Genomic DNA, 24,113 nt, shown 5'->3' on the forward strand with positions numbered 1-24,113 from the left:
TTTCACCACGAGTAGGACTGTTGCCTAAAGTTATTAACAGTTACTAAAATCTGTCATTTGTACACAAAACCAGATGCTGACTAGAGAATGCTAGTAGCTTCCTCCTAAGACATCTGGCCAAAACAGATTACTTGGCAATTTGCCAATAACTTAAGTTCTACCACCAAGAATTGAAATTTCCTCCAGTTTGACGAAAGTATTTATTATCAATTTATTATTACTGATTATTTTGAGTTAGCTATAGTTTAAGTGGTGCTGAATTTTTAAATAAAAATCACTACTTACCTTTATCATAATGAATTTGTTTTGTGGTGGGTTGTCTGATTAACTCCATGTAGACTACTGACATATTTGCCTCAACAATGTTTTTCAGTAAGTGGATTTCACCATTAACATTAAGGTGATGAGCTATTTATCCCCTATTGTTAAAGTAATTTTGCTTGAAAGATAACATTATAGTTTTATCACAGAATTATTTTTCCACTGAAGAATTAGAACAGACAAGCAGGTTGGCCATCAACTACTTTGCTCCAAGCTAGGCATCATGCAACATAACGAATAAGTTATCTGCTACTTTATGTCATGACACACCAGGGTTGTGACCAGTTAGTTCTGAGATGTCACACATAATTTGTTATTCAATTAGTTAAAAGGCTGAAATCTCACTTTTCTAAAATGCTGTAGACTGGAATCAGGTTATATTATCTGTGGTATTACTTTCGATTTTTCATTTCCATGTAATTTCTGATAAAGGGATGTAGTTATATATAATGTGCAAAATAAGTGCCCTTCGCCCCAGGTGACCCAGTCATCTAGCGTGTGTCCAGGTAAAATGCTGGTCTGAGTGAGAACAGTCTGAGCTACGCTGTGGCAGTGGGTAAGGGCGGGAAAGAAGGCCTTGGCACAGACAGAAGGAAAATGAATTGTAGAGTCATCCTCAGGTGCGAGGATTGTGTAACTCGTGGCACATTTTAGCAGATGGGATACAGAAATTAAGATGAAATACACTGAATTCAACTTTTTGAGTATGTCAAATCTCATACCCAGTGACCCAGGAAAAGGCGATCAATGAAGTGGTTCTACCCCCTGAAGTTCAGAAATGGAGGGACAGATATGAGCTTTGCCACAGGCTAAGGTGCAGGTAGCAACTGAATCCACCAGGGCAGGTGTGTAAGGTGAGACCAGAAAGGAACAAAATGACATAACACAGGGCAGAAGCCATTCCTTCCTGTTACAGCATAAAGACTTCTCCAATGAAAACAATGTGCCAGAAAAATACATGCTTTTAATTCTATGAGAGCTCTTTGGGGTCCCCTGTAATGTGCTTAAAACCTGGCACTTACGGAAGCAAATTTACTCACAAAAATCTAGAGTATGTACACGACTCTTCATCCTCAGTTTCCATTTTGATAACATACTCCATCATACCACAAAGTAGGACCATTCCAGGACTAGGACAGGTTGGTGTAGCTGGAAACCAAACCAGATACCTTACAATATATTTAATACCCCCAAATTCTGAGATATCAATGTCTCAGACTGGCACCAGCCACACTGACAGGCTTAAGCCCGGGCTGTTCCTTCCGTCATCTGGGCTGCACGATGCAGTCTCCTTTTCAGGCTCCCTGACAGCACTCAGATCTTACAGAAGCAATCAGGGGTGGGGATTTTTGACTTCTGGCTAAAGTTCAATATGTATACCTTCATATATGCATGCCAACTTTTCAAATACTACAGAGAAACAATGTTTCTAATAGCTGATCTCTGTGCTTTTCACCCAGATAAAAACAGTATCACTCTCAAGCAAAGTTATTTCTAAGTGTCAGCCAGACTTCTATGGCAAGAAGTCAACTGTTCCCGAGTTACCTACTTTGTGTCAGGCATAGTGTAGAGTTGTATATGTAATCTTGGTTAATTCAAAAGCACTTCTATGAAATAAGTGAGCACCCTCCACTAAAGATGAGCAAACCAAAGTTCAGAGAGGTTCAGTACATTTTTCAAGGTTACAAAGCTACCATCACATAGAGATCTGGGATTTTTAGCCCAGATATGTCAAATTCCAAAGACTGTGTTCCTCCCATCACTGCACATCTAATGTTTTAAAATTATTTTCATTAATTTGGGCGGGATTAATAAATACTTTTATTAGTTTGTTTTTGTTACTGATGTTCTCCTTTCCCCCCCATTGACACCCTCCTCCCCATACCCACTGCCCCATCCCCAGCTTTGTTGTCTATATACATTGGTTATGCATACATGCATATAAGTTCTGTGGTTTATCTCTCCCCACCAACACCCAACATCCCCTCTTCTGACGTTTGTCAGTCTATACCCTACCTCTATGTCTCTGGGTCAATTTTGTTAATCAATTTGTTTAGTTCATTATATTCAACAAATAAGTGAGATCATGTGATATTTGTCTTTCTCTGCTTGGCTTGTTTCGCTTAGCATAATACTCTCCAGGTCCCTCCATGTCATCTCAAATGATAAGAGATCTCTCTTTCTTACAGCTGCATAGTATTCCATTGTGTACATGTACCACAGCTTTTTTATCGACTCATCTACTGATGGACACCTGGGTTGTTTCCAGATCTGAAATATTGTAAATAGTGCTGCTCTGAACCTAGGAGTACATATATTCTTTCTGATTGGTGTTTCTGGATTCCTTTTTTTAAAAAAAACATAATTAATTTATTTTTGTTATAGATGATTCTTTTTCCCCAAATAATTCCCCCTCCTCCTCCCTCCCCAACCTGTGGCCAGCTTTGTTGACCATGTCCATTGTTCATGCATACATGCATATAAGTTCTGTGGTTTATCTCTCCCCCACCACCCCCTCTCCTGGGGATTGTCAGTCTGTACCCCACTTCCTCAGACTGTTATGTTCATTATATTCCACAAATAAGTGAGATCATATGATACTTGTCTTTCTATTCGGCTTATTTTGGTTAGGATAATACTCTCCAGGTCCCTCCATGTCATCTCAAAGGATAAGAGGTCTTTCTTTCTTACAGCTGCATAGTACTCCATTGTGTATAAGTACCACTGTTTTTTTATCCATTTGTCCACTGATGGACATTTGGGTTGTTTGCAGATCTTAGCTATTGTAGATAGTGCTGCTATGAACATGGGGGTACATATATTCTTTCAGATTGGTGTTTCAGGCTTCTTAGGGTATATTCCTAGAAGTGGGATCACTGGGTCAAACAGAAGTTCAATTTTTAATTTTTTGAGGTAACACCATATTGTTTTCCATAGTGGCTGCACCAGTCTGCATTCCCACCAGCAGTGTACTAGAGTCCCCTTTTCTCCACACCCTCACCAACACTTGTTGTTTGATGATTTGTTGATGGCGGCCATTCTGACAGGTGTGAGGTGATACCTCACTGTTGTTTTAATTTGCATCTCTCTGATGATTAGTGATGTTGAGCATTTCTTCAATCTTGTTTATCTTTTCAAAAAACCAGCTCTTTGTTTCATTGATCCTTTGAATTGTTTTCTTGGTCTCCATGTCATTTATTTCTGCTCTGATCTTTACTATTTCCACTTGCTCTGGGGTTTTCTTTTTGTTTGCTTTCTAGTTCTTTAAGTTGTGAGGTTAGATAGTCAATTAAAAATTTTTCTTGTTTCTTGAGGTAGGCTATGAACTTCCCTCTCAGAACTGCTTTCGCTGCATCCCATAGACTTTATGTTGTTGTGTGTTTTCATCGGTTTCCAGGAAGTTTTTAATTTCTTCCTTGATCTCCATGGTAACCCATTCATTGTTCAATAACATGCTATTTAGCCTCCATGTGTTGAAATGTCTTTGCATGTTCTTGTTGCAATTGATTTCTAGTTGCATGCCATTGTGATCTGAGAAGATGCTTGATATGATTTCAATCTTCTTGAACTTGTAGAGACTTAGTTTCTGCCCTTTACATGCAGTCTATCTTTGAGAATGTCCCATGTGTACTTGAGAAGAATGTGAATTCTGCAGTTTTGAGGTATAATACTCTGTAGATATCTATAAAATCCATTTGATCTAGCACTTCATTTAAAGTCTGTGTTTCCTTGTTAAGTTTTTTTTTTTTTTTTTATCCTCACCCGAGGACATTTTCCCATTTTTTTGTTCAGGTAGAGTGGGAGGGAGAGAGAGGAACAGAGAGAGAGAGAGAAACATCGATGCGAAAGGAACACATCGAGTGGCTGCCACCCGCACGACCGACCAGGGCCGGGGACAAACTGCAACCGAGGTACGTGCCCTTAGCGGGAACCGAACCCGGGTCTCTCTGGACCGCAGGTCGACGCTCTAACCGCTGAGCCAAACCGGCCAGGGCTCCTTGTTAAGTTTTTGTCTAGATATTCTATCCAGTGATGTGAGTGAGATGTTGAAGTCCCCTGCTATGATTGTATTGCTGTTGATTTCTCCTTTGAAGTCCTCCAGAAGATTTTTAATATATGTTGGTGCTCCTATATTGGGTGCGCATATGTTTACCAAGGTTATATCTTCCTGTTGGATAGATCCTTTCAATATTATGTAGTGGCCTTCTTTGTCTCAAGTTATGGCCTTCATTTTGAAATCTATTTTATCAGATATGAGTATTGCTACCCCAGCTTTTATTTCCTTTGTTTGCTTGGAAGATTTTTTTCATCCCTTCACTTTCAACCTATATGAGTCTTTTGTTGTGAGGTGGGTCTCTTGTAAACAACATATATGTGAGTCATGCTTTCTTATCCAGTCACCTACTCTGTTTTTATTATTATTATTATTATTATTACTTTTTAAATCCTCACCTGAGGACATTTTTCCATTTTTTTGTTCAGATAGAGTGGGAGGGAGAAAAAGGAAGAGAGAGAAAAAGAGAGAGAGAGAGAGACAGAGACATCGATGTGAAAGGGAGATATCGAGTGGTCATCACCCGCACAACCCAACCAGGGCCAGGGATAAACTGCAACCAAGGTACATGACCTTAACGGGAACCAAACCTGGGTCTCTCCGGACCACAGGCCGATGCTCTAACCTCTGAGCCAAACCGGCCAGGATTACTCTGTGTCATTTTATCAGAGCATTCAAATAATTCACATTTAAGGTGATTATTGATATGTACTTACTTACTGCCATTTTTGTTTAGTGTGGTTCTATTTTCTTCCTATTTCTCCTACTAATTACAGCAGTCCTTTTAGCATAGCTTGCAGTTCTGTCTTGGTGTTAATATATTCCCTGGACTTTTTTTTTGTCTGGGAAGCTGTTTATTTGACCTTCTATTTTGAATGATAGCCTTGGTGGATAGAGTTGTCTTGGATTCAGATCCATGTTTTTCATGACCTTGATTACTTCATGCCACTCCCTTCTGGCTTGTAGTGTTTCTGTTGAGAAGTCAGCTGAGAGCCTTATGAGATTTCCTTTGTAGGCAACCTGTTGCTTATCTCTTGCTGCCTTTAGGATTCTCTCTTTGTCTTTAATTTTTGACATTTTAATTACTATGTGTCTTGGTGTGGGTCTGTTTGTGTTCTTCTTACTTGCGGCTCTCTGTGCTTCTTGAACTTGAATGCCTTCTTCCTTCACCAAGTTAGGAAAGTTTTCTGTCACTATTTCCTCAAATATATTCTCTAACACTTACCTATTTTCTTCTTCTTCTGGCACTCCTATGATGCAAATGTTATTATGTTCCCAGTTGTCCCACAGTTCTCTTAAGCTATCTTCCTGTTTCTTAACTGTTTTTTCCTTCTGGTTTTCTGATTGGTTGATTTTTTTTGTACCCTGTCTTCTAATTCACTGATCTGGTCCTCAGCTTCCTCTACTCTGCTGGTTAGTCCTTTCAATATGTTCTTTATTTCTGCTATGTCATTCTTCATTTCCACTTGCTTGGTTTTCAGTGTTTCTATATCTTTACTCATGGTGTTGATGTCCTTACTCAAGATCATGGCTCTGAACTCTACCTCTGATAATTTGCTTAGCTGCATTTCATTGATCTCATCTTCAATACAGTTCTCTTGTTCTTTCATTTGGGATTTGTTTCTTTGTTTCACCATTTTGGCTATCTCAGTGGCTTTGGACCCTGCCAAATTTCTCCTGTGGATGTTGGTTTTCTGCTGTTTTTGGCTCCCTCTACTGGGTTTGAATGAGCCTGGGTGGGCCCATGTTAAACACCACTGTCAAGTCTTACTTTCCTAGGTAGATTTGCAAGCCCAGGAAAGGTTCAGTTATCCTCCAGCTTTTTCCTGGAGGCTAGCAGTTTGTTACTCAATGTCTTGGAATGTAGCCCAGATGTTCTGCCTAAGAGGATTTCCAGAGGGTGGGATAGATGCTGGTTGTTAATGAGGCTCAATTTGCAATTTTTTGCCTCACCTGGGAAAGGCTGACAGAGTTCCAGCCCAGTCTGCCCTCCCACTGCCGTAGCGCCCAGTTGAGTGGCTGTGGCTATTTTAGCACTCTGTCCCGGCTCTCTGCGCTGTGGAGTGGGCTTGATCTTTATTTCCCAAGGGTGCTGCTCACAGCTAAGACTACTGCTATCCGTGGGCTCCCAGCCCACTACCCTCTCATGCCTCCGCAGATCCTACCAGTGTCCCTGGTTATATGGTCCCGTCCTGCTGCTTTTCTGTTGCTTTTTCCCGAGGATTTGTCTTTTAGTTGTAATTCCTGTTTGGTCCTGGGAGATCGTCTGTGTAACTTCCATTCACTCTGCCTCCATTTTCACATCCTCTACACCTATCTTGTGCACAGCTGGGTTGCACAGGCCTCTCTGGTGCTTCAGCACCCCGCAGGTCCCACAGGTAACTGGATCGCACAGTCCCTGCTGGGTCACACAGGCCTCTCTGGTGCTTCAGCACCCCACAGGTCCTACAGGTAACTGGATCACACAGTCCCTGCTGGGTCGCACAGACCTCTCTGGTGTCCCTGCACCCTGCAGGTCCTGAGGGTAGGCAGCTGGATTGCATCAGTCCCTCTCGGGCTCCAGCTTCCCACTGCTCTTATAAGCTTCTGAATCGCACAGGCCTCTGTGGAGCCCCAGGTCCTGCTGCTGGCGGCTGGGGAGTGCTGCTGCCCCATGGGGCTCAACTCCTACTCAGCTTTTGCTGTAGTTTTTGGGGATGGGTCTCAGTTGCTGGTCTGTGCTACTATTGTCTGGGGATCAATGTCTGCTCCCCAGCCTCTGTTGCTGGGGGTATATATCGATTCTGATCGGGCTGCCACTATGGGGGATGGTGCTAGGCTCCTCGCTGTCCGTGGCTCCCATGACTGTTACCTTGGCAGCTCCACTACTGTGCACAGGTCTGTGTTGACACCGAGTGTCCACTGGTCCGATAGTGCCGGGTGTGCTGGTGGGCTCAGGTTGCTGGGCCCTAGCTGCTCTCACTGCTTCCTCCCAGGGAAGACCCAGGATCTTCCAAAATGGTGGGACCTCCCAGCGGCACAGGGAGAAGTGTCCTGAAGGGCTGCTTACTGTGGTAGTTGGCTGCTCCCGTCCACAGCACAGGAACTTTCTGCTCCGCATCTCTGCACTGCTCGGGTTTGGTCGTCCACCTTCACATCCACTCACACTCTCTCACACCCTCCCTCCGGTCCTGCCCACCACCATCTTCCCCTGCACATCTAATTTGAAAATTGTTCTTAAGGTGCCATGGTTGGCAGAGGCAGAGAAAATAGTGGTGACTATGAGACTCCAGGCAACACATTCCTATCAATAGGGCAGTTTTGCCTGAATCTTTTATATGCAGAATTCCAAGAATGATTACAGTTGGAAATTTAAAAGAAAAGAGTTTGTGTGCTTAAAAAAATTGAAAACCTTACCTGGCTGGTGTGGCTCAGAGGTTTGAGTGTCGGCCCCTGGACCAATGAGTCGCAGAGGTCACCGGTTTAATTCCCAGTCAGGGCACATGCCCAGGTTGTGGGCCTGATCCCCAGTGGGGGGCATGCAGGAGGCGGCCAATTGATGTTCTCTCATTGATGTTTCTCTCTCTGTCCCCCTCTCCCTTTCTCTCTAAAATCAATAAAGGAAAAAAAAATTAAAAACAAAAACACTGTAGATAAACCACACACACTGATTTCTTCTTTTGTACAAAATACTCTAAAATGACAGTAAAGGGACTGTTTTCTTAAGTTATAAATACAAAGAGAGGAAGACAGTATATTAGCAGACAAGAGATTTCAGAACAGGTTTAGAAGGCAAGGCAGACAGAGTCCCAGTAACTGACCAGAGAAAGCTTCCACCCTTGTGTCTGTAACAGGGAACTCTGGTCACAGGGCAAACCATCCACCCACAGACAACCTGAAAAAGCTCTAATCTGAGGACATTAGATACCGCTAAGGCAGCATGAGAGGTGCATGTAAAAGTGTCCATATATGTATGGGCCTGTTTGTAAATGTTGTTCTGATGTACCACTCTGACACCACAATGTTTAATTAGTGATCCTTTATAATGTCTCAATATATGGTGGTTTGATTCCACCAATTTTGTTCAAGTTTATCTTAACTATTTTGTTCATTTTTATTTTCAAATACATTTTAAAATCGCCATGTCAATTTCCAGAATAAACTTCTGAGAATTAAAAAAAAAAAGTAAAGAGTATGAAGACCTTCAAGTGAAGTACTTGAGCCCCAGGGCATTTCCCCATCCAAGTACTTGAATGATCCTCTCTACCTCCCACCACCTCTGCCTCCCAACCAAATATATATATAGAGAACATCTCTGAAGATACTGAGACTGCAGGGCAGACTGGATTTGAGGTATCAAAGGCCATCTGTGTGGAAATGGCTGAACTGCTGACAATCGATTCTAGAGCTCCAGAGGGATGTCAGGTGAAGATCTAAGAGCCAAAAGATGAAGCAATACGATTGAAAGCATTACTCTGAGGAGGGCTGCAGCCTTAGAGAAACATCTACATGGATAGTAATTTAGCCAGAAGAGAAGCAGTGAAGGAAACAGAAGGAAATGGCCAGAGGCAGGAATTGAAACCAGAAAGTACAATATCATGGAAGCAAAGATAAAACAGAAAATTTCTGGAAGAGAGAAAAGTCTTGGAAAATCTAAATAAGGACTAAGGAAAGAGCACTGAATGTGGTTGGCAAGATGTCACCAGTTTCATGGAATGACCTTCACTCTACAACATGTGTGCCTGGCACAGTACTGGGTTTCCCACGCCTGAGGGAACTGGGGAGAGGCAGGAGTCAGGTTAGAAAGCATTAAGAATTAAACAGTGAGACTGGCTGGTGTGGCTCAGTGGCTGAGTGTTAACCCATGTACCAAGAGGTTGCTGGTTCAATTCCTGGTCAGGGCACATGCCCAGGTTGTGGGCCTGACCCCCAGTAGGGGGCATGCAGGAGGCAGCCAATCAATGTTCTCTCTCATTGATGTTTCTATCTTTCTCCCTCTTCCTTTCTCTCTCTCTAAAAAAAAATAATAATAATAAAATGTTTTTTAGAAAAAGAATTAAACAATGAGTAAGATAGACTTTCATTAAGAAATTTTGGGGTAAAAGGTAGGAATGAAGTAAAATGATAGACTGAAAAAACAAAATAAAACAAAAAACCCAGAGCCTAAAAATGAAAAACCAATTGTGTTTTAAAAATTTTATATATTTAGAGAAAAATGGAAGAAACCAGGGAAGACGGAGAGATAAGATGCAGTCATGGCAAGGCCCAAGAGAAGGCAGGAAGTAAGAGACCACGTTGCTAGGGAGTTTAGCCTTGGAAGGGAGTTTAGCCTTGGAAGGGAGAAAGGGATGAATATAATCCTCTAAAGTAGATAGAAGGGAGCCGAGCATTGTAACATGTCCCTCTCTTTTAAGTAACAGTGGACACGAACCCAAGAGTCTAGGGCTGCCATAGAAGATTGTAGACCTCATAGACCTCACAGAGAAATATAGAGTGTGGACCACCTGGAACTTTTGCCAGCTAAATACAAAAACCTGATTAATATAATAAACATTCATATTACAGTGGAATAGTAGATGCAAGTGTAACAAATAGCTCCATTGTTAGCAAAACAGCAAAATTTGTAGAGTCGTTCACCGCTTAACAGCGTTTTGGTCAACAATGGACCACTAATACGGGAGATTGTGATGAAGCTGGAAATCCCTATCACCTAGTGACACTGTAGCCCTCATAACGCTGTAGTGCAACGTATTACTCATGCTTGTGGTGACACTGCTGTAAACAAACCTACTGCACTGCCAGTCCTATGAAAGTACAGCCCATACAATTATGTACAGTGCATAATGCTTGATAATGATAATAAATGACTATATTACTGGTTATGTATTTACTATACTTTTTATTGTTGTTTTATAGTGTATTCTTTCTTCTTATTTAAAAAAGGTTGCTGTAAAAGAGTATGTCGTGGCCCTGGCCGGGTAGCTCAGTTGGTTAGAGTGTCGTCCCAATATACCAAGTTTGCAGGCTCTCTGGTCAGGGCACATACAAGGAACAGCCAACAGGGGCAGGAAGACATTAACCAAAGAACTTATATGCATAGATGCGTGACCCATGGACACAGACAATAGTTCGGTAAAGGCCTGGGGGTCGGGGAGGCGGAGGGGAGCAGGGTGGAGGGGGGTAATGGGGAGAAAAAGGGAATATCTATAATACTTTCAACAATAAAAATACATTTTAAAAAATACTAAGCAAAGAACAACAAAAGAAACAGCCAATAAATGCATAAATAAGTGGAACAAATTAATGTTTCTGTTGCTCTCAAATCAATAAATAAAAATTTAAAAAAAAAAAAAAAAAAGAGTATGTCGTGTTATGCCAGCAGCATCCTCATCTGGTATTTACATCTCCACCTCATCTGGTGTTTACATCTCCTGATTGCGTCATCTTGGCTTGAGCTTGATTTAATCTTATGTTTTGTATAGTGACATGCTGTACAGGCTTATAGCCTAGGAGCAATAGGCCATGCCATACAGCGTAGGTGGGCAGTACTGTCCCATCTAGGTTTGTGTAAGTGCACTGGAGGACATTTCAACAACAAAATCGCATAATGACACATTTCTCAAAATGTATCTGTCATTAAGTGGTGCATGACTGTATAGCATTTAAGTGATATTTTAAGAACTGAAAATATAATAATGTCCAAAGATGATATAAAGAAAGCTTCTACAGTCTCTAGTTGTTCGAAAAATACAATTAATTTTTGTAGTGTAAGCTTATAACCAAACAATCTTCAATATCTTGATTTGGTATCTCAAACTCAAATACTCATGAAAATAATGTGTAAGAATATTTATTATACATAAGTCTATTAACATTTCAGACCCGAGGACAATTGTACATTTTATTTTCTTATCACAGAAGGCATTACCATACAATTCAGGTTAACAAGATGGAAGTATGGCAAGAAACACCACATATCAGTGGAGTGCTACGTTGCAGAAAATTATTCATTAGAAAGAAAACAAATGCATGTTTTAAGACACCTGCTAAACGTCAAAACTTAAATTAAGACTATTTAAAATAAGATCATAAATATCACTGCTAACTTTGCCCCCCAAATTATGGGGCTGACTATTGGTATTATCAAAATACATATATTTTTTGTTCAGATAGAGCGGGAGGGAGAGAGAGAGAGAGAAACATCGATGTGAAGGGACACATCGAGTGGCTGCCACCCGCACGACCAACCAGGGCCGGGGACAAACTGCAACCGAGGTATGTGCCCTTAGCGGGAATCGAACCCAGGTCTCTCCGTACCGCAGGCCGACGCTCCAACCGCTGAGCCAAACCGGCCAGGGCAAAATACATATTTTTGATGCCTGGCAACAATAGTTCCCTGCAGAAATCCTACCAGTTGTTTCTGGAAGGGAAGAAACCAGTTTCATGGGCCAAAATGCTCAGGCTACCTCAGTGAGAGTTCCATGGTGCCCGTTCTATTACTGGCTAACTGGACTGCCCACGTATAAGTAACCTTATAGGCTTCAAATCGTACAGAGAAACAGTTTCATGATTGCGTCATATTTACCTGGGGACCCAGATCCCAAGTTGAGATTGTCCTTGGCTCTCAAAACAAGATACTAAGAATGGATAGAAAAGACTGTACTCACGAAGGCCTAGCCACTGTGTCTGCCCACCATATATATTTACGGAATCCACAAAGCTGTGACTTTCTAGATGAAATCTCTGCAGGTGGAAAGTAGCACTATTGGCAATTAAAGTCTGAAGGCCAAGTCTGGAGACAGGTTTCTGCGGTGAATCAGAGCTGAAGTAGCACACTACTTCAGTCACAGGCTGAGCATAAAAACAAGCCGAGAGCAGGAGGGGAGAAGGGAACAAGGAGGGAAAGAAGGTTTGGGGAAGGTCACGAGTGGGTACAGAGGCCATGAGGGATTGAGAGATGGAATGACAAGAATGGGCAGCCAAGGAAACTTCGAAGTCTGAGATCTCCCAGGGTAACACTTTCTGTGAAGCAATTCAAGGGCAAGGTTGTATGCATTGCATTAGAAGTGAGAATCTTGAAGCAGGTCAACTCAAAACATGTAAAAATAGGAGAGGAAGAAAGCTATAGAGTCTGTGCAGTGATAAACCAGCAGGCTGGCTAACAACTGGCCAAAAAAGAGGAAGTAGATGTTATAAAACTTGGGAACAGGATGTTGTAGCCAAACTCACAAAGGAATGAAGAAAGGTAAGAGAAGCAAGGTGATCCTGATTTTTGCTTTCATTAAAGTTCTACAAAAACCAGATGCTGATTTTTTACTTCAAAAAATATTTATATTGTTTGCAGCGATGAGGATGGCAGGATTAAAGAATGAAAACAGCTTTGTCTTGACCATATGTAACACGTTTGGACCTTATATAATGTTTAAAAGTGCCTCACATCAGTAATGAAAAATTCAGATGACTTTCTGGTCCTTCCACTGACCCAGCAAAGTTACCCTGAAATCCCTGGAAAGTACACGCTTTCTCCTTGACTGACTGCCACATATCAAGTGTAAGGGCAATAATTGGGACCAAATTCTATGAACGTGGGATGGCTACCAAAATGTGATCACATACCTGGCCTCACAGCACCAAACAGCACAAATACCTCTTTATAAAAAAATCCCCTTTAGTACAAAGAAATGTTACAAGGTTTTGTGATTTTCAAGGATTTTTAAACCACACTTGTCAATAACTATCTAGGTAGGTATATTATAGCTTATACACTTACGAAGCAAAGAAAATCAGTTCACATGTGAGCTGACCAAAGATATCATCACATATTAATGACATGTGAGAAACATTATTAACTTCTACCCTCGAAAGCACAATTAGGTCCTGGCCGGTTTGGCTCAGCGGTTAGAGCATCAGCCTGCGGTCCAGAGAGACCTGGGTTTGGTTCCCGCTAAGGGCGTGTACCTCGGTTGCAGTTTGTCCCCGGCCCTGGTTGGTCGTGCGGGTGGCAGCCACTCGATGTGTCCCTTTCACATTGATGTTTCTCTCTCTCTCTCTCTCTTCCTCCTCTCCTCCCACTCTATCTGAACAAAAAATGGAAAAAAATGTCCTCAGGTGAGGATAAAAAAAAAAAATAACACAATTAGTTGTCAGGAGCATTTGAAAAAACATAACATAAATCAAAGACCTTCCTTGAGAAAGAGGCTGTGGATGTCAGGTGGTCCAATTTACATATTAGAAAGCTAAGGCACAATGAAGTTCAACACCTCAGCTGAAGGCCACACAGCTGCTGGTGGCCCAGCTGGGACAAGAACCCCACACTCAGCTCCCTCAAAGCCCTTCTCCCCCCGCCTCCACCCACCCCAAGGTACAAATGTCTGACAGAGCTGTGTGGGACTTCCACGTAAAGTGCTCTTTTTATAGTATAAAATGACAAAATCTAAAAAATAAGAATGAGCAGAAATTAAGAAAAATATTTGCTTGATATAAAATATTAATTCAAAACTATACCTTTACTGCTTCTGATGAAAGTACATTTTCCTTTTTCTGACTTGTACCCATGGGCTCATTTTCAACACTGAAAAATAAAAACCACAATTTCTTTTGAAATTAAAAGAGAATTACTAAAATCCAACAGTTTCTGTTTAAAGCAAACAATGAAAGGTCCTTTACCTGCAACGCTCAAGAGATTCATATACAAATTGTTATACTAAGAATACGCTGATTTTAATCTCTACACTTGAAAAAACATTAGAAAATGCTCATCCAGAAAAGGTGAAGGAATGAAGATGTACAAATTGCCAATTATTAAAACAGTCATGGGATGTAAAGTACAGCACAGGGAGTATAGTCAATATTACTGCAATTACTATGTACGGTGTCAGATGGGTACTAGATTTACTGGGGAATCACTTTGTAAGTTACAGAAATGTCTAACCTAAATTTGGTGTACACCTGAAAATAATATTGTATGTTAACTGTAACTGCAAGTATTTTTTTTTTTTTATCCTCACCAGAGGACATTTTTCCATTTTTTGTTCAGGTAGAGTGGGAGGGAGAGAGAGGAACAGAGAGAGAGAGAGAAACATCGATGTGAAAGGGACACATCGAGTGGCTGCCACATGCACAACCGACCAGGGCCGGGGACAAACTGCAACCGAGGTACGCGCCCTTAGCGGGAACCGAACCCGGGTCTCTCAGGACCGCAGGCTGACGCTCTAACCGGCCAGGGCGAAAGTATTTTTTTTTAAATGCTCATCCAGGCTTCAAAAATTTTTGTGAGTCCATTATGTGTTGTATTTTCTTATGCTGATAATCAGCATCACAGTGATGAGCACCAATGTACAACTACTATAATCTTGGAAAGTACTAGCATTCTATCCTTTTATTTATCTTAAGGTTCTCCATAGCCTGATTTTTTTTTTGATGTCTATGCTGAGTGTTATTTGGAATATGTTTCTACTCAGCAAATTTTTATATACATAGAGGGTCACCTAGCGAGTCTGGGGAATACGCAAAATAGATGCAGGCATATCTAACCCCAATGTGTCCCAGATGGTACCCTAAGAATCTGATTTTTCATAGTCAGTTTTAATTTTCTTGTTTGGAATACTTTCACGGATGCCCTTTCAAATGACATAATAAACTACTTTGCCCATTAGGCATATACACATTTTAGGTCTAAATATTTATATCTCTAACTTTATGTTATCTTGTTTTCATACTTTCACAACCCTAGATAAATTAAGTAGCTCCACTCCAAAGAGTTCCATGACGGTCTTGATAGGCCGGGAATCATGCTTGGCCCTGAGGATGTAAGAACAGGGGCTTTGTAAAACCTGCTTTTGTAGGAAGGACTGACACAAAGTAATCATACAGTTTGGTACAAGTCAGGACCACTGAGTGAACAAAATGCTATGGAGTACAGCGGAATCGAGGAATAACTGTCTGCTCCGTGAAGTGCCCACAGAAGAAATACAAAGGCAGTTGGGTAACAGAGAATATGGCATTTTCGGAAAACCATATTTTGTTTGTTTTTAATATAAAACTGGAGCACAGGGAGTTGTGAAAGGCTAGACATGAGACTGAGACCACAGGTTAGTGAATGCAAGACTATGAAGAACCTGCCTGACCTGTGACAAAATTTGATCTTTGTCCTACCAGCACTCAGGGAGGGGACAAGCCTAGAGCAGAGTGATGCGAGAATGCAAAAAAGCACACGGTCGTGGGGCCTGGTGGGAGAGGGAATGGAAAGGAGGAGGTGGAACAGCTCAGATCAGACAAAGGCCACACAGAGCAGATGGGATGGAAAGAGAGGACACAATTTATGCTCCTTAGATTTCCATCCATACAATCCAGTTCAATTATGCAGTCAGGGAACAAATGGTAATGGAAAAAAACAAAACAAAGACAGAAAGATCATGAACACCTGGAAAATATAATGGATTAAACTTTCTTTAAAGTCTCAGACTCTGTGCAGGAATAGATGGACTAATAAATCACAGCCACCCTCTTAAACCTTTTAAATGTCAGTAAGAAAAGCAAGCATGTAAACAAGGGAGATATATGAACTGTGTGTTTAACATAAGGAAATCCTACAGAAAAAAAAGAGACAAAAGCAGAAAATAAAATAATATTGTACAATACAGAATTGTGACCTTATACATAGGTATATCTATAAAATAAGAACATCTCAAAATAGTTATTTTTAAAGTAAGTGGATTCTTATCTCTCTCTTTTCTCTATTCTACTAGCCTTTTGCCAGGGTTGTTTACAATTCAGGTTTGTTTTGGTTTTTTTGTAACTAAATGTCAATTGATACTGGTCTACTTAAGCTCAAATAAAAAAAGAGATTGGCAAAATACATGTAAAAAGAGCATGTTTTAACAATTTGGGGCATAATTAAGAATGATACTGACCTGATATTATAAGTGTACTATCTAACTACAGATTTTGAAATGATATACCTAAAATGATATACCTAAAATGGTTGTCCATTTGCCTAGCAAAATATGAATCTATTACATTCAGAAACGATATCATTCATGTTTCCATCTCAGGGCCTAGCCTTGTACATGGCATTGTAAAGGCACTCAACTATCATTTGTTAAATGAATAAAAAAGTAGTTGGTATCAAAGAGGTTCTCCATTTGTGCCTGCTTACCTTAATCAAAAACTTTTCCACTGTGAAGAGTATAATAACACACAATACTGTTTTTTTCTTAATGAAGTGCGTGCCTGTGTGTGTGTGTGTCTGTGTGTATGAAAGAACATTCTGTACCATCTTTCTCTAAAGGTATAAGGAGAGAGATGGGTCTGGGGGAAGAAAATACTCAACAGGAATAAGGTAATTTTCAGTTGATTTAAAAACAAAACACAAAAAAATTAGAATAGAGTAGATAACGATAATTAAAACAATGGATACACAGATGTCTGCTTGGTATCTCCCCCCCCCCCCCCCCAAAAAAAAACCCAGGAGACTCAAAAGCTTTGGAGTAGTACTCTCAGACTCTTAAAATTATGAGGAAAAGAAAAATGTTCAAATTCCAATAATTTCACACCATATGAAAAATGACAAGGCATTCCTATTTTTCTCACAATTTAACCCCCTTTGGAACCTGGGAATATTTCAACAGCAGTATTTTTAGAAAGCACACATTTCGCTCATAGCAAGGGGTGAGGGGCAGGACTCATAACCACACGTAGGCACAGAAAAGACTACCTTGCATTTTTAAACAGTTCCGTCTTACTTAGCTAACCGAACTTTGGAAATTAATCTTTTAAAATAACCCAGATAAATATCAAGGTCAAAGTAACACAGAAGTTCCTCAGTTTCAAACCAAACTTGTTTGGAACAGAGCTAAAAACCAGGAATCCAACACACAGACGTTAAGTGTCTACCTACTTTATGCCAGACCTAAAACAAACAAACCTCGGGGCCATGAAAAAAGGGACACATTAACATTCTAGAGTTCAAATGATTTACAGAGAGCAGAGCCCCTATCCTGTATCTTACAGTCTTTGTTTTTATTGGATTCTAACAAGATTCCCTAACCCACAGCAGAGAAGCGGCAGAAAATGGCACAAGTACACACAGACTCACTCACCAGGTATGTCCTGCATGCTTTTCAGGTGCCAGGCACTGTTCTTGGTGCTAGGGGTGGAGCAGTGAACATACAGACAAAATCCGTGCCCTCACTCCTTCAGAACCCCTGTCTGGATGCCCTGCAATCTCCTGGGCTATTGTGTTTATAAAACAGATTTCTGGGCCTCATTGTGAAGGATGCCAATTGGCGTGGGGTCCAGGAATTCACATTTTCAACAACTGACTCCCCCGTCCCCAGGTTGCTCTGGTACCGGTGGTCCACCTACCACATTTTTGATAAAGAATAGTCCAAAAGCTTTCCATACTCAGCTAAAACCAACAACTGAGAGTTGAATAGGGAAACAAAGGATCTGGTCAGAAGGCTCTCCACTTAATAGCTGAATGTGTTAAGTGTTGATACTTAAAGGGTAGATATTAGTTATTTAGAAACTCACTCCTGTGAAACATGACCTATCTCCCAACCCAATGCCAGGCAGAGCCCCCAGGAGCACGCTGAGCTCCGAGCAGTGTGGGGCCAAGGAAAGCATCCCGTCTGGTCTGGTAGCACGCACTGCAGACGGAGGCACAGACATGCCGCCGGCCTCTCCCAGTCAGTCCTTTGTGTGGTAAGAATACAGCTTCCTGTATGGCCAACAGATAGACACACAGAACAGTTCCACACTGCACTCAGACACAGGGGAGGGGGCACAGCCAAGGAGAGGACAGCTCTTCCCTCTTCCCTCTCCCCGAACAGCAGCTGGGGCCAGCCTCTTACTCTGCCTTTTCACCCACACATCATTACTGTGGCAGCATCAGAAAAATCTGGAAATGTTAAAGGACTGTGCACAGCTTCTGTAAGTGCCTTCCGGAGGTTTGCCCACTTCTCCACAGGTGCGGGAGTCTGGGATTCCTTGCCACTTCCAGAAAGAAGGGGATCTCTGATGCTGACCACACCCCTCGTAGTAATTCTGAGCATCCCTAAACACAAGATCACTTAATGGGAGGCAGTTCCCGACTGGGATGCCCCGGTATCTAAACAGTGCCCCCATGTCACTGTCCACAGGGACTGTCCACCCTACTTGCAGAGAGCCGAGGATCTCCCTCCCCTCCTTCCTCTCCATCCCACTCAGCTGCCTGAGATTACCTTCCCACGCCACAGTCACCTCCACTGCACAGGTGTGCTCTGCAGTAGAGACACTAGCAATATTGCTGAAGACAGGGAGAGAGAACATGTTCTCTTTCCACATTGACATAAAACTGCTGGTTCCAGAGGCGGGTCCACCAACCAGCCTTGCTCTCTATGGCACCTCGTTAGTCTTCCCTTCCTGGCATGTTGTTCCTCACCTCCAAGCCCCCTGGACACAACGCCTTTCCCTTGAAATGGGATCAATTCATACTTCAGTCCTCTAGGTGTGACTTGACTTTGAAGGACTAAATAAGAAAATAATATGGAACAAAAAGGAGTCTTTTACCTACCCACTCCCTTCCCCACTGTCATCAGTAATCAAAATTCTTTGCAAAAACTCAAAATAGACATGTGTCTGTTTTAGGGACAGTCCCTTAGGACAGCCCCTTAGGAACAGACATCTTTCTGGATCTGATTTTTCAAATATGAAAATTGAAAGGGTAAGACCAGCTCTCTGCTAGATCAGAAATCCCACATGATCCTTCAATACAGGGCAAGTGGAAAATGAAATAGGTAGACTAACCTTGAGGTTTTTGTGGTAAAGGAAGAGACTGACCAAGAAACCAACTCAGAATCAATATTAAGACCAGGGCATTATAACCAAGAGGCAGAAACAACTGGTCCTTGTTTTAAAGTTACCGAGGCAACTCAGGGCCTATCCTCTATCCCCTTAGACTCTACCCTCTCAGCCTTCCATTAGGTCTTTAAATACCATATGGACTCTATCCCCACACCCTCCTGAAGAGTCTGCTCATGCCATGAGGACCATCTACACTACTCTGGGGATTTTTTCTTAGAAACATAGCTTCACATGATGGCCTAGCATTCTCCTTGCCTAGTGACAAACTACTGATACATCATGGATCAAACTAACTTTTCCATACTGGCCTGAGCCCCATCCAGCATCTCCAACCCTGCTTCTATGGCATAAAGACAGAGTTCCACACTGATGATTTACAAACAACCATCTGGGAAACTGTCCACTCATAAATGGTGACAGCCAGTGGTTGAGTAGCACTTACATATTTTTTAATGACCATTAACAGAATATAAAACAGGTGGTTATGGCACTATTTCGGGGCTTCAAATTAAAAGGTAACTAAAAGCTGCAATCAAACAGCATGTATTTTAGCTCAAACATCTGGCACTAGGATTTCAGAACTCTTTAGAGAAAAACTGGGAGAAGGGAGGAGAGGTAACAGACATGATTATGAAGCTCTGCTGCCTTGCAATCTTAGACTCTTCTGACAGCCCTTTCCCCATAATGTCAGCCGCTCTCCTATAACGTGGGTGTCTTCCTTGAAGCAAATTTACTTCTTGTCCTCCATCTTATATGCCCCCCCAAAAGACCCACAATTACAGTTCAATCACAGGCTTTAGAGTGAGAATTTCAGTGTGACGTGTACCTGAGCTGTCTACCTGTACATGGCCTTAGTAACTGCTATTCTCCCCAAGTCCTCGACCTCATACCCTTTAGATTCTGAACATCAGTGACTCATCTCACAAGAACCAATACCCTGAATCTCTTGCTGTGATGTGAACTCAAACAGTATTCCAGCTGCCTTCTAAAATAGGCCACTCATTCATATCCCATTCAACACATCGTCCTGAGAAAGGACAGTACAGATGCAAGGACAGGAGCGACTGTGCCTTCCCGGAGCTCCCAGAGCCTCACCAAGGCTGACTTCGCCTCCAACCTCCAGTTCAAATCCTTTCTCCTCTGTAAATTCTTCCAGATACTGATAAAACAACAATCTATGTGAGAATTCATACATACATACACACGCCCATGCCCAAGTGATCCTTTCAAAAAGTAAATACTATTTTGAGGCCTTACCATAGCCTACCTCACCTGGTCCCCGGCTCCCTTCCCCATGTCATCAACACCTACTCTCCCTTCCATCCTGTTATCTCTGCCCCCTATGGCATCGGTGCCAACATGATCCTGCCCCAGGACCTTGGAACCAGCTGCTTCCTCTGCCTGGAAAGCTCTATCCTATTTGTTCAGGCCCCACTCGCAAACATCATCCAGATCTTTGCTCAGATGTTGTGCAACAGAGAGATCTTCTGTGACCATGCTGCCTACACCTTACTCCAGACACACTGCTTCCACCACGTCCCGCCCCTCACCCTGCTGCAATCTATTTCAAAGCACATTATATATTAGTTTACATAACTTAATTTTTGCCCTCTTCATTAGAACACAAACCCTATGTAATCAGACACACACTTATAGATTTTAAAAGCAATGGTATGGCTAAGATTTTTTTAAAGGATTAAATTAATATTATTTTTATAATTTGTATAAATATATGTACTATTGTAGAAAGTGTTACGGCACCATTGATAAGTGAAAAAATTCAAATTTCCAAATACTGAAGAGACCTTTATCTGTAAAAATATGTATACGTGTAGATACACACACAGGAAATGCTCTAGAAGAACAGTACTGAGTGGGTAGGGTTATGAGTTGTGCTTTATTTCTTTTTTGATTTTCTTATACTTTCATATCTGTTTTACAAAAGCATATATTACTATTAAAAAGAAAAAAAATACAAAGTAGTGCAGTTGATTTTTAAAAGCAAATAAAAACAAGTTTATGGGAAAGTACAAGCAATAAATTTAGACTAGACAAAAAAAATACAGTAGAAACACATCATAATTTCTTTGTATCATGATATACATAACATTGGCAAGTAAAATCCGTATCTGCATATCTATAATCAAAAGTCGAAAGCCTGACAGCCTCATTCCGGTTCTGACCGACAGAGCACGGTGCCACCCCCAGGCGGGGTCTGCTCCCTGGTGCTCTGCCAGTCAAGACAATAAAAGACTGACAGCCCACTTATCAAAACGTAAAATTTTAAATATTCCATCACGTGTCTTAAGAAGCATGGTAGTCATAAAAAATGATGATCTCCCACTAAGGCACTATCCATGTTTTGTATAAATTTTAATACAAAGAGTAAAGCAGAAATGTCTAACTTACATTTGGCAGAAATTCCATGAAACTAGTATTTGCGAGAGCGCCCAAATACTATTTTCATGTCATTTCTGGCACTGCCATTTGTACTGGTCACAGAGAACATATAAAGACACTCTCCTTAAAAGCATGCTGTAATAATGAAATCAAAACAGTATTTTACATAAATCTAAAGACTGGCTCTTGACTTACACCAAAATTACAACAATTATTTTGGCTGGAAGAGTAAAGTGAAGTGGGAGGAGGTGTAACATAGCTAGGTCCTCATCCACCATAATCAGAAGTCAATATAAATTGTCAAAAGTTTATAAGTCAAGGAAGAATAGTAAGGCATATAGACACACATACAGAAATACAAGAAACAGCTTAAATGAGATTAAAACAGTTTCCTCCGAGAAGAGTGTCTCAAGAATGGGCCGACCCCTGTTCAGTGCTCCATAGCCCCTGCGGATCACCTGGGTACTTATTTTAAGAGATGAAGAAAGAGCTGCGCAATGCCTGCCTTCCCCACAAATCTGCATGAGTGCTCTGAGCCCAAGACCACACTGCATGGTGTTCACTGCTGGATTCCCAGGAACTAGCACAGTGCCTGGTACAAGTGGTGCTAAATGAATTCTTGGTAAACACTGGTGAGGTTTTTCAATCAAATGATCAAAATGACAAGCTCACGTAGAGGAATTAACCAATAATACACTTTCATACATGACTTTTCCAGTAGAACAAATCTCCCTGATCTGAAAGTCATTTATTTTGTACCCTACAGAGTTTTAGCTGGTATGCTAAAGCTGGAAGAAACAGAGATGAGGGCCACCTCCCTTGCTTTATAACTCACGAGTCTGAGGTGGTTAATGACCTACTCAAAGTAGATGAAAGGTGATCTCACAAAAATGAGCTGAGTTGATACTTTTGAGGCTCTGTTGACTCCAGTTTCACAGTATAGACTAATAATATATACACCTCACTCATACTTACAGAAAGTATCAAAATATCAAATCATTCTGCACTATAAATATTACTTCCATGTATTTATAGCCTTAATTGTAATCTTTCTCACTTGAACAAATTAATGGAGTTCATTCTTTCTTTGGAGAATTTTTGCCAACTCAGGATCATAAATTCTTTTGTTTTTGTTTCTTCCTTTTTTAATATTAGGCACAAATAGTCATTAGGTCTTAAACCATTTTTTCCCTCAAATAGGTAAATCACATACCATTTTAAGTATAAAAAGGTATAAAATGAAGTCTCCTTTCTCTTCCTCATTTCTTCACCCAGTCTTCCCTCCCCTCTAAATAGTTAACACACTAGTAACAAACGTTATTTCATGCACTCCCCTTTTTAATATACAAATAGGAGCATACCATACACAATGGTTTGCATCTTTTTTTTTTTTAACTTAATGTATCTTGGAGCTATTTCCTTACCAGTACATAAAAAAGATTTCTCATACTTTTTGACAGCTGTGTAATAATATTCCATTACATGAATATACCATGAATTATCAGTTAGACCACTACTGATGGGACTTGACTTTATTTTTTATCTTTTGCTTATTAAAACAACACTGCAATGACTAAACTTGCCTGGCAACTTTGGGCCTGTTTGTAAACTGTACAAGCCTGATGGAATTCCAATGGAGGAACTGCTGAGTCAGAATACATACATGTATAGTATTGACAGAATTTGTCAAATTTCCCTCCAAAGTGGTGTACCTGTTTACACTTGGGTCAGTAATGTATGAGAGTCCCCACATCAAATTCATCAAAGTAGGTGAAACTGGTATCTTGCTATAGTTTTAATTTTTATCTGTTGAAGAAGATTGACACTTTCTGTGTTTAAATATGAAATTATAAATTGTATAAAAACATACATTTTATTTTCCTTTCTCTCAATTGCCAGGACTATAAATTCTTTATTGTACTGAACACTGACCAGGCCATCTGGGCAGACGTCCAGCTGCACACCATTGTCTTTTATATCCATTCGCAACCATTTTCTAAGGCCAGACTTTTTTTATGGGTCTTCCCAAGTTAAGCAGAGGAAGCTGTCACATACTGCTGGAGGCTTTGAATTCAGGAAGGAGAATTCGACTCCTGACTCTGCGAGACTTCTGATTAGCTATTGGACTTCTCCAAGACTCAAATTATATGTCTGTAGAATGGAGTAAAGATACTTCTCTCGTAAAGTTGCTCTGAGGATTAAGTGAACATACAAGGGTGGGCAAAAGTAGGTTTACAGTTGTTCATATGGAAAATAAATAAATGATACAAGAATAAACTTTGTCAAACAAGTGTTGGCAAGGGTGTGGAGAAAAGGGGACTCTAGTACACTGCTGGTGGGAATGTAGACTGGTGCAGCCACTATGGAAAACAATATGGTGTTACCTCAAAAAATTAAAAATTGAACTTCCATTTGACCCAGTGATCCCACTTCTAGGAATATACCCTAAGAAGCCTGAAACACCAATCAGAAATAATATATGTACCTCCATGTTCGTAGCAGCACTATATCAATA

General features: G+C 41.0%; 1 protein-coding gene across 1 annotated transcript in view; it reads right to left on the reverse strand.

The window, feature by feature from the left end:
* Positions 1–24,113, reverse strand: part of CRYBG3 (crystallin beta-gamma domain containing 3) — a 127,000-nt gene that overhangs the window by 95,810 nt on the left and 7,077 nt on the right. Inside the window, exon 2 of the mRNA XM_036242825.1 lies at positions 13,859–13,925. Coding sequence (XP_036098718.1) covers positions 13,859–13,925 — 67 coding nt within the window. The remainder of the gene's footprint in view (positions 1–13,858; positions 13,926–24,113) is intronic.

This window comes from Molossus molossus, unplaced genomic scaffold, assembly GCF_014108415.1.
Source record: "Molossus molossus isolate mMolMol1 unplaced genomic scaffold, mMolMol1.p scaffold_m16_p_5, whole genome shotgun sequence".
Taxonomy (NCBI): Eukaryota; Metazoa; Chordata; class Mammalia; order Chiroptera; family Molossidae; genus Molossus; species Molossus molossus.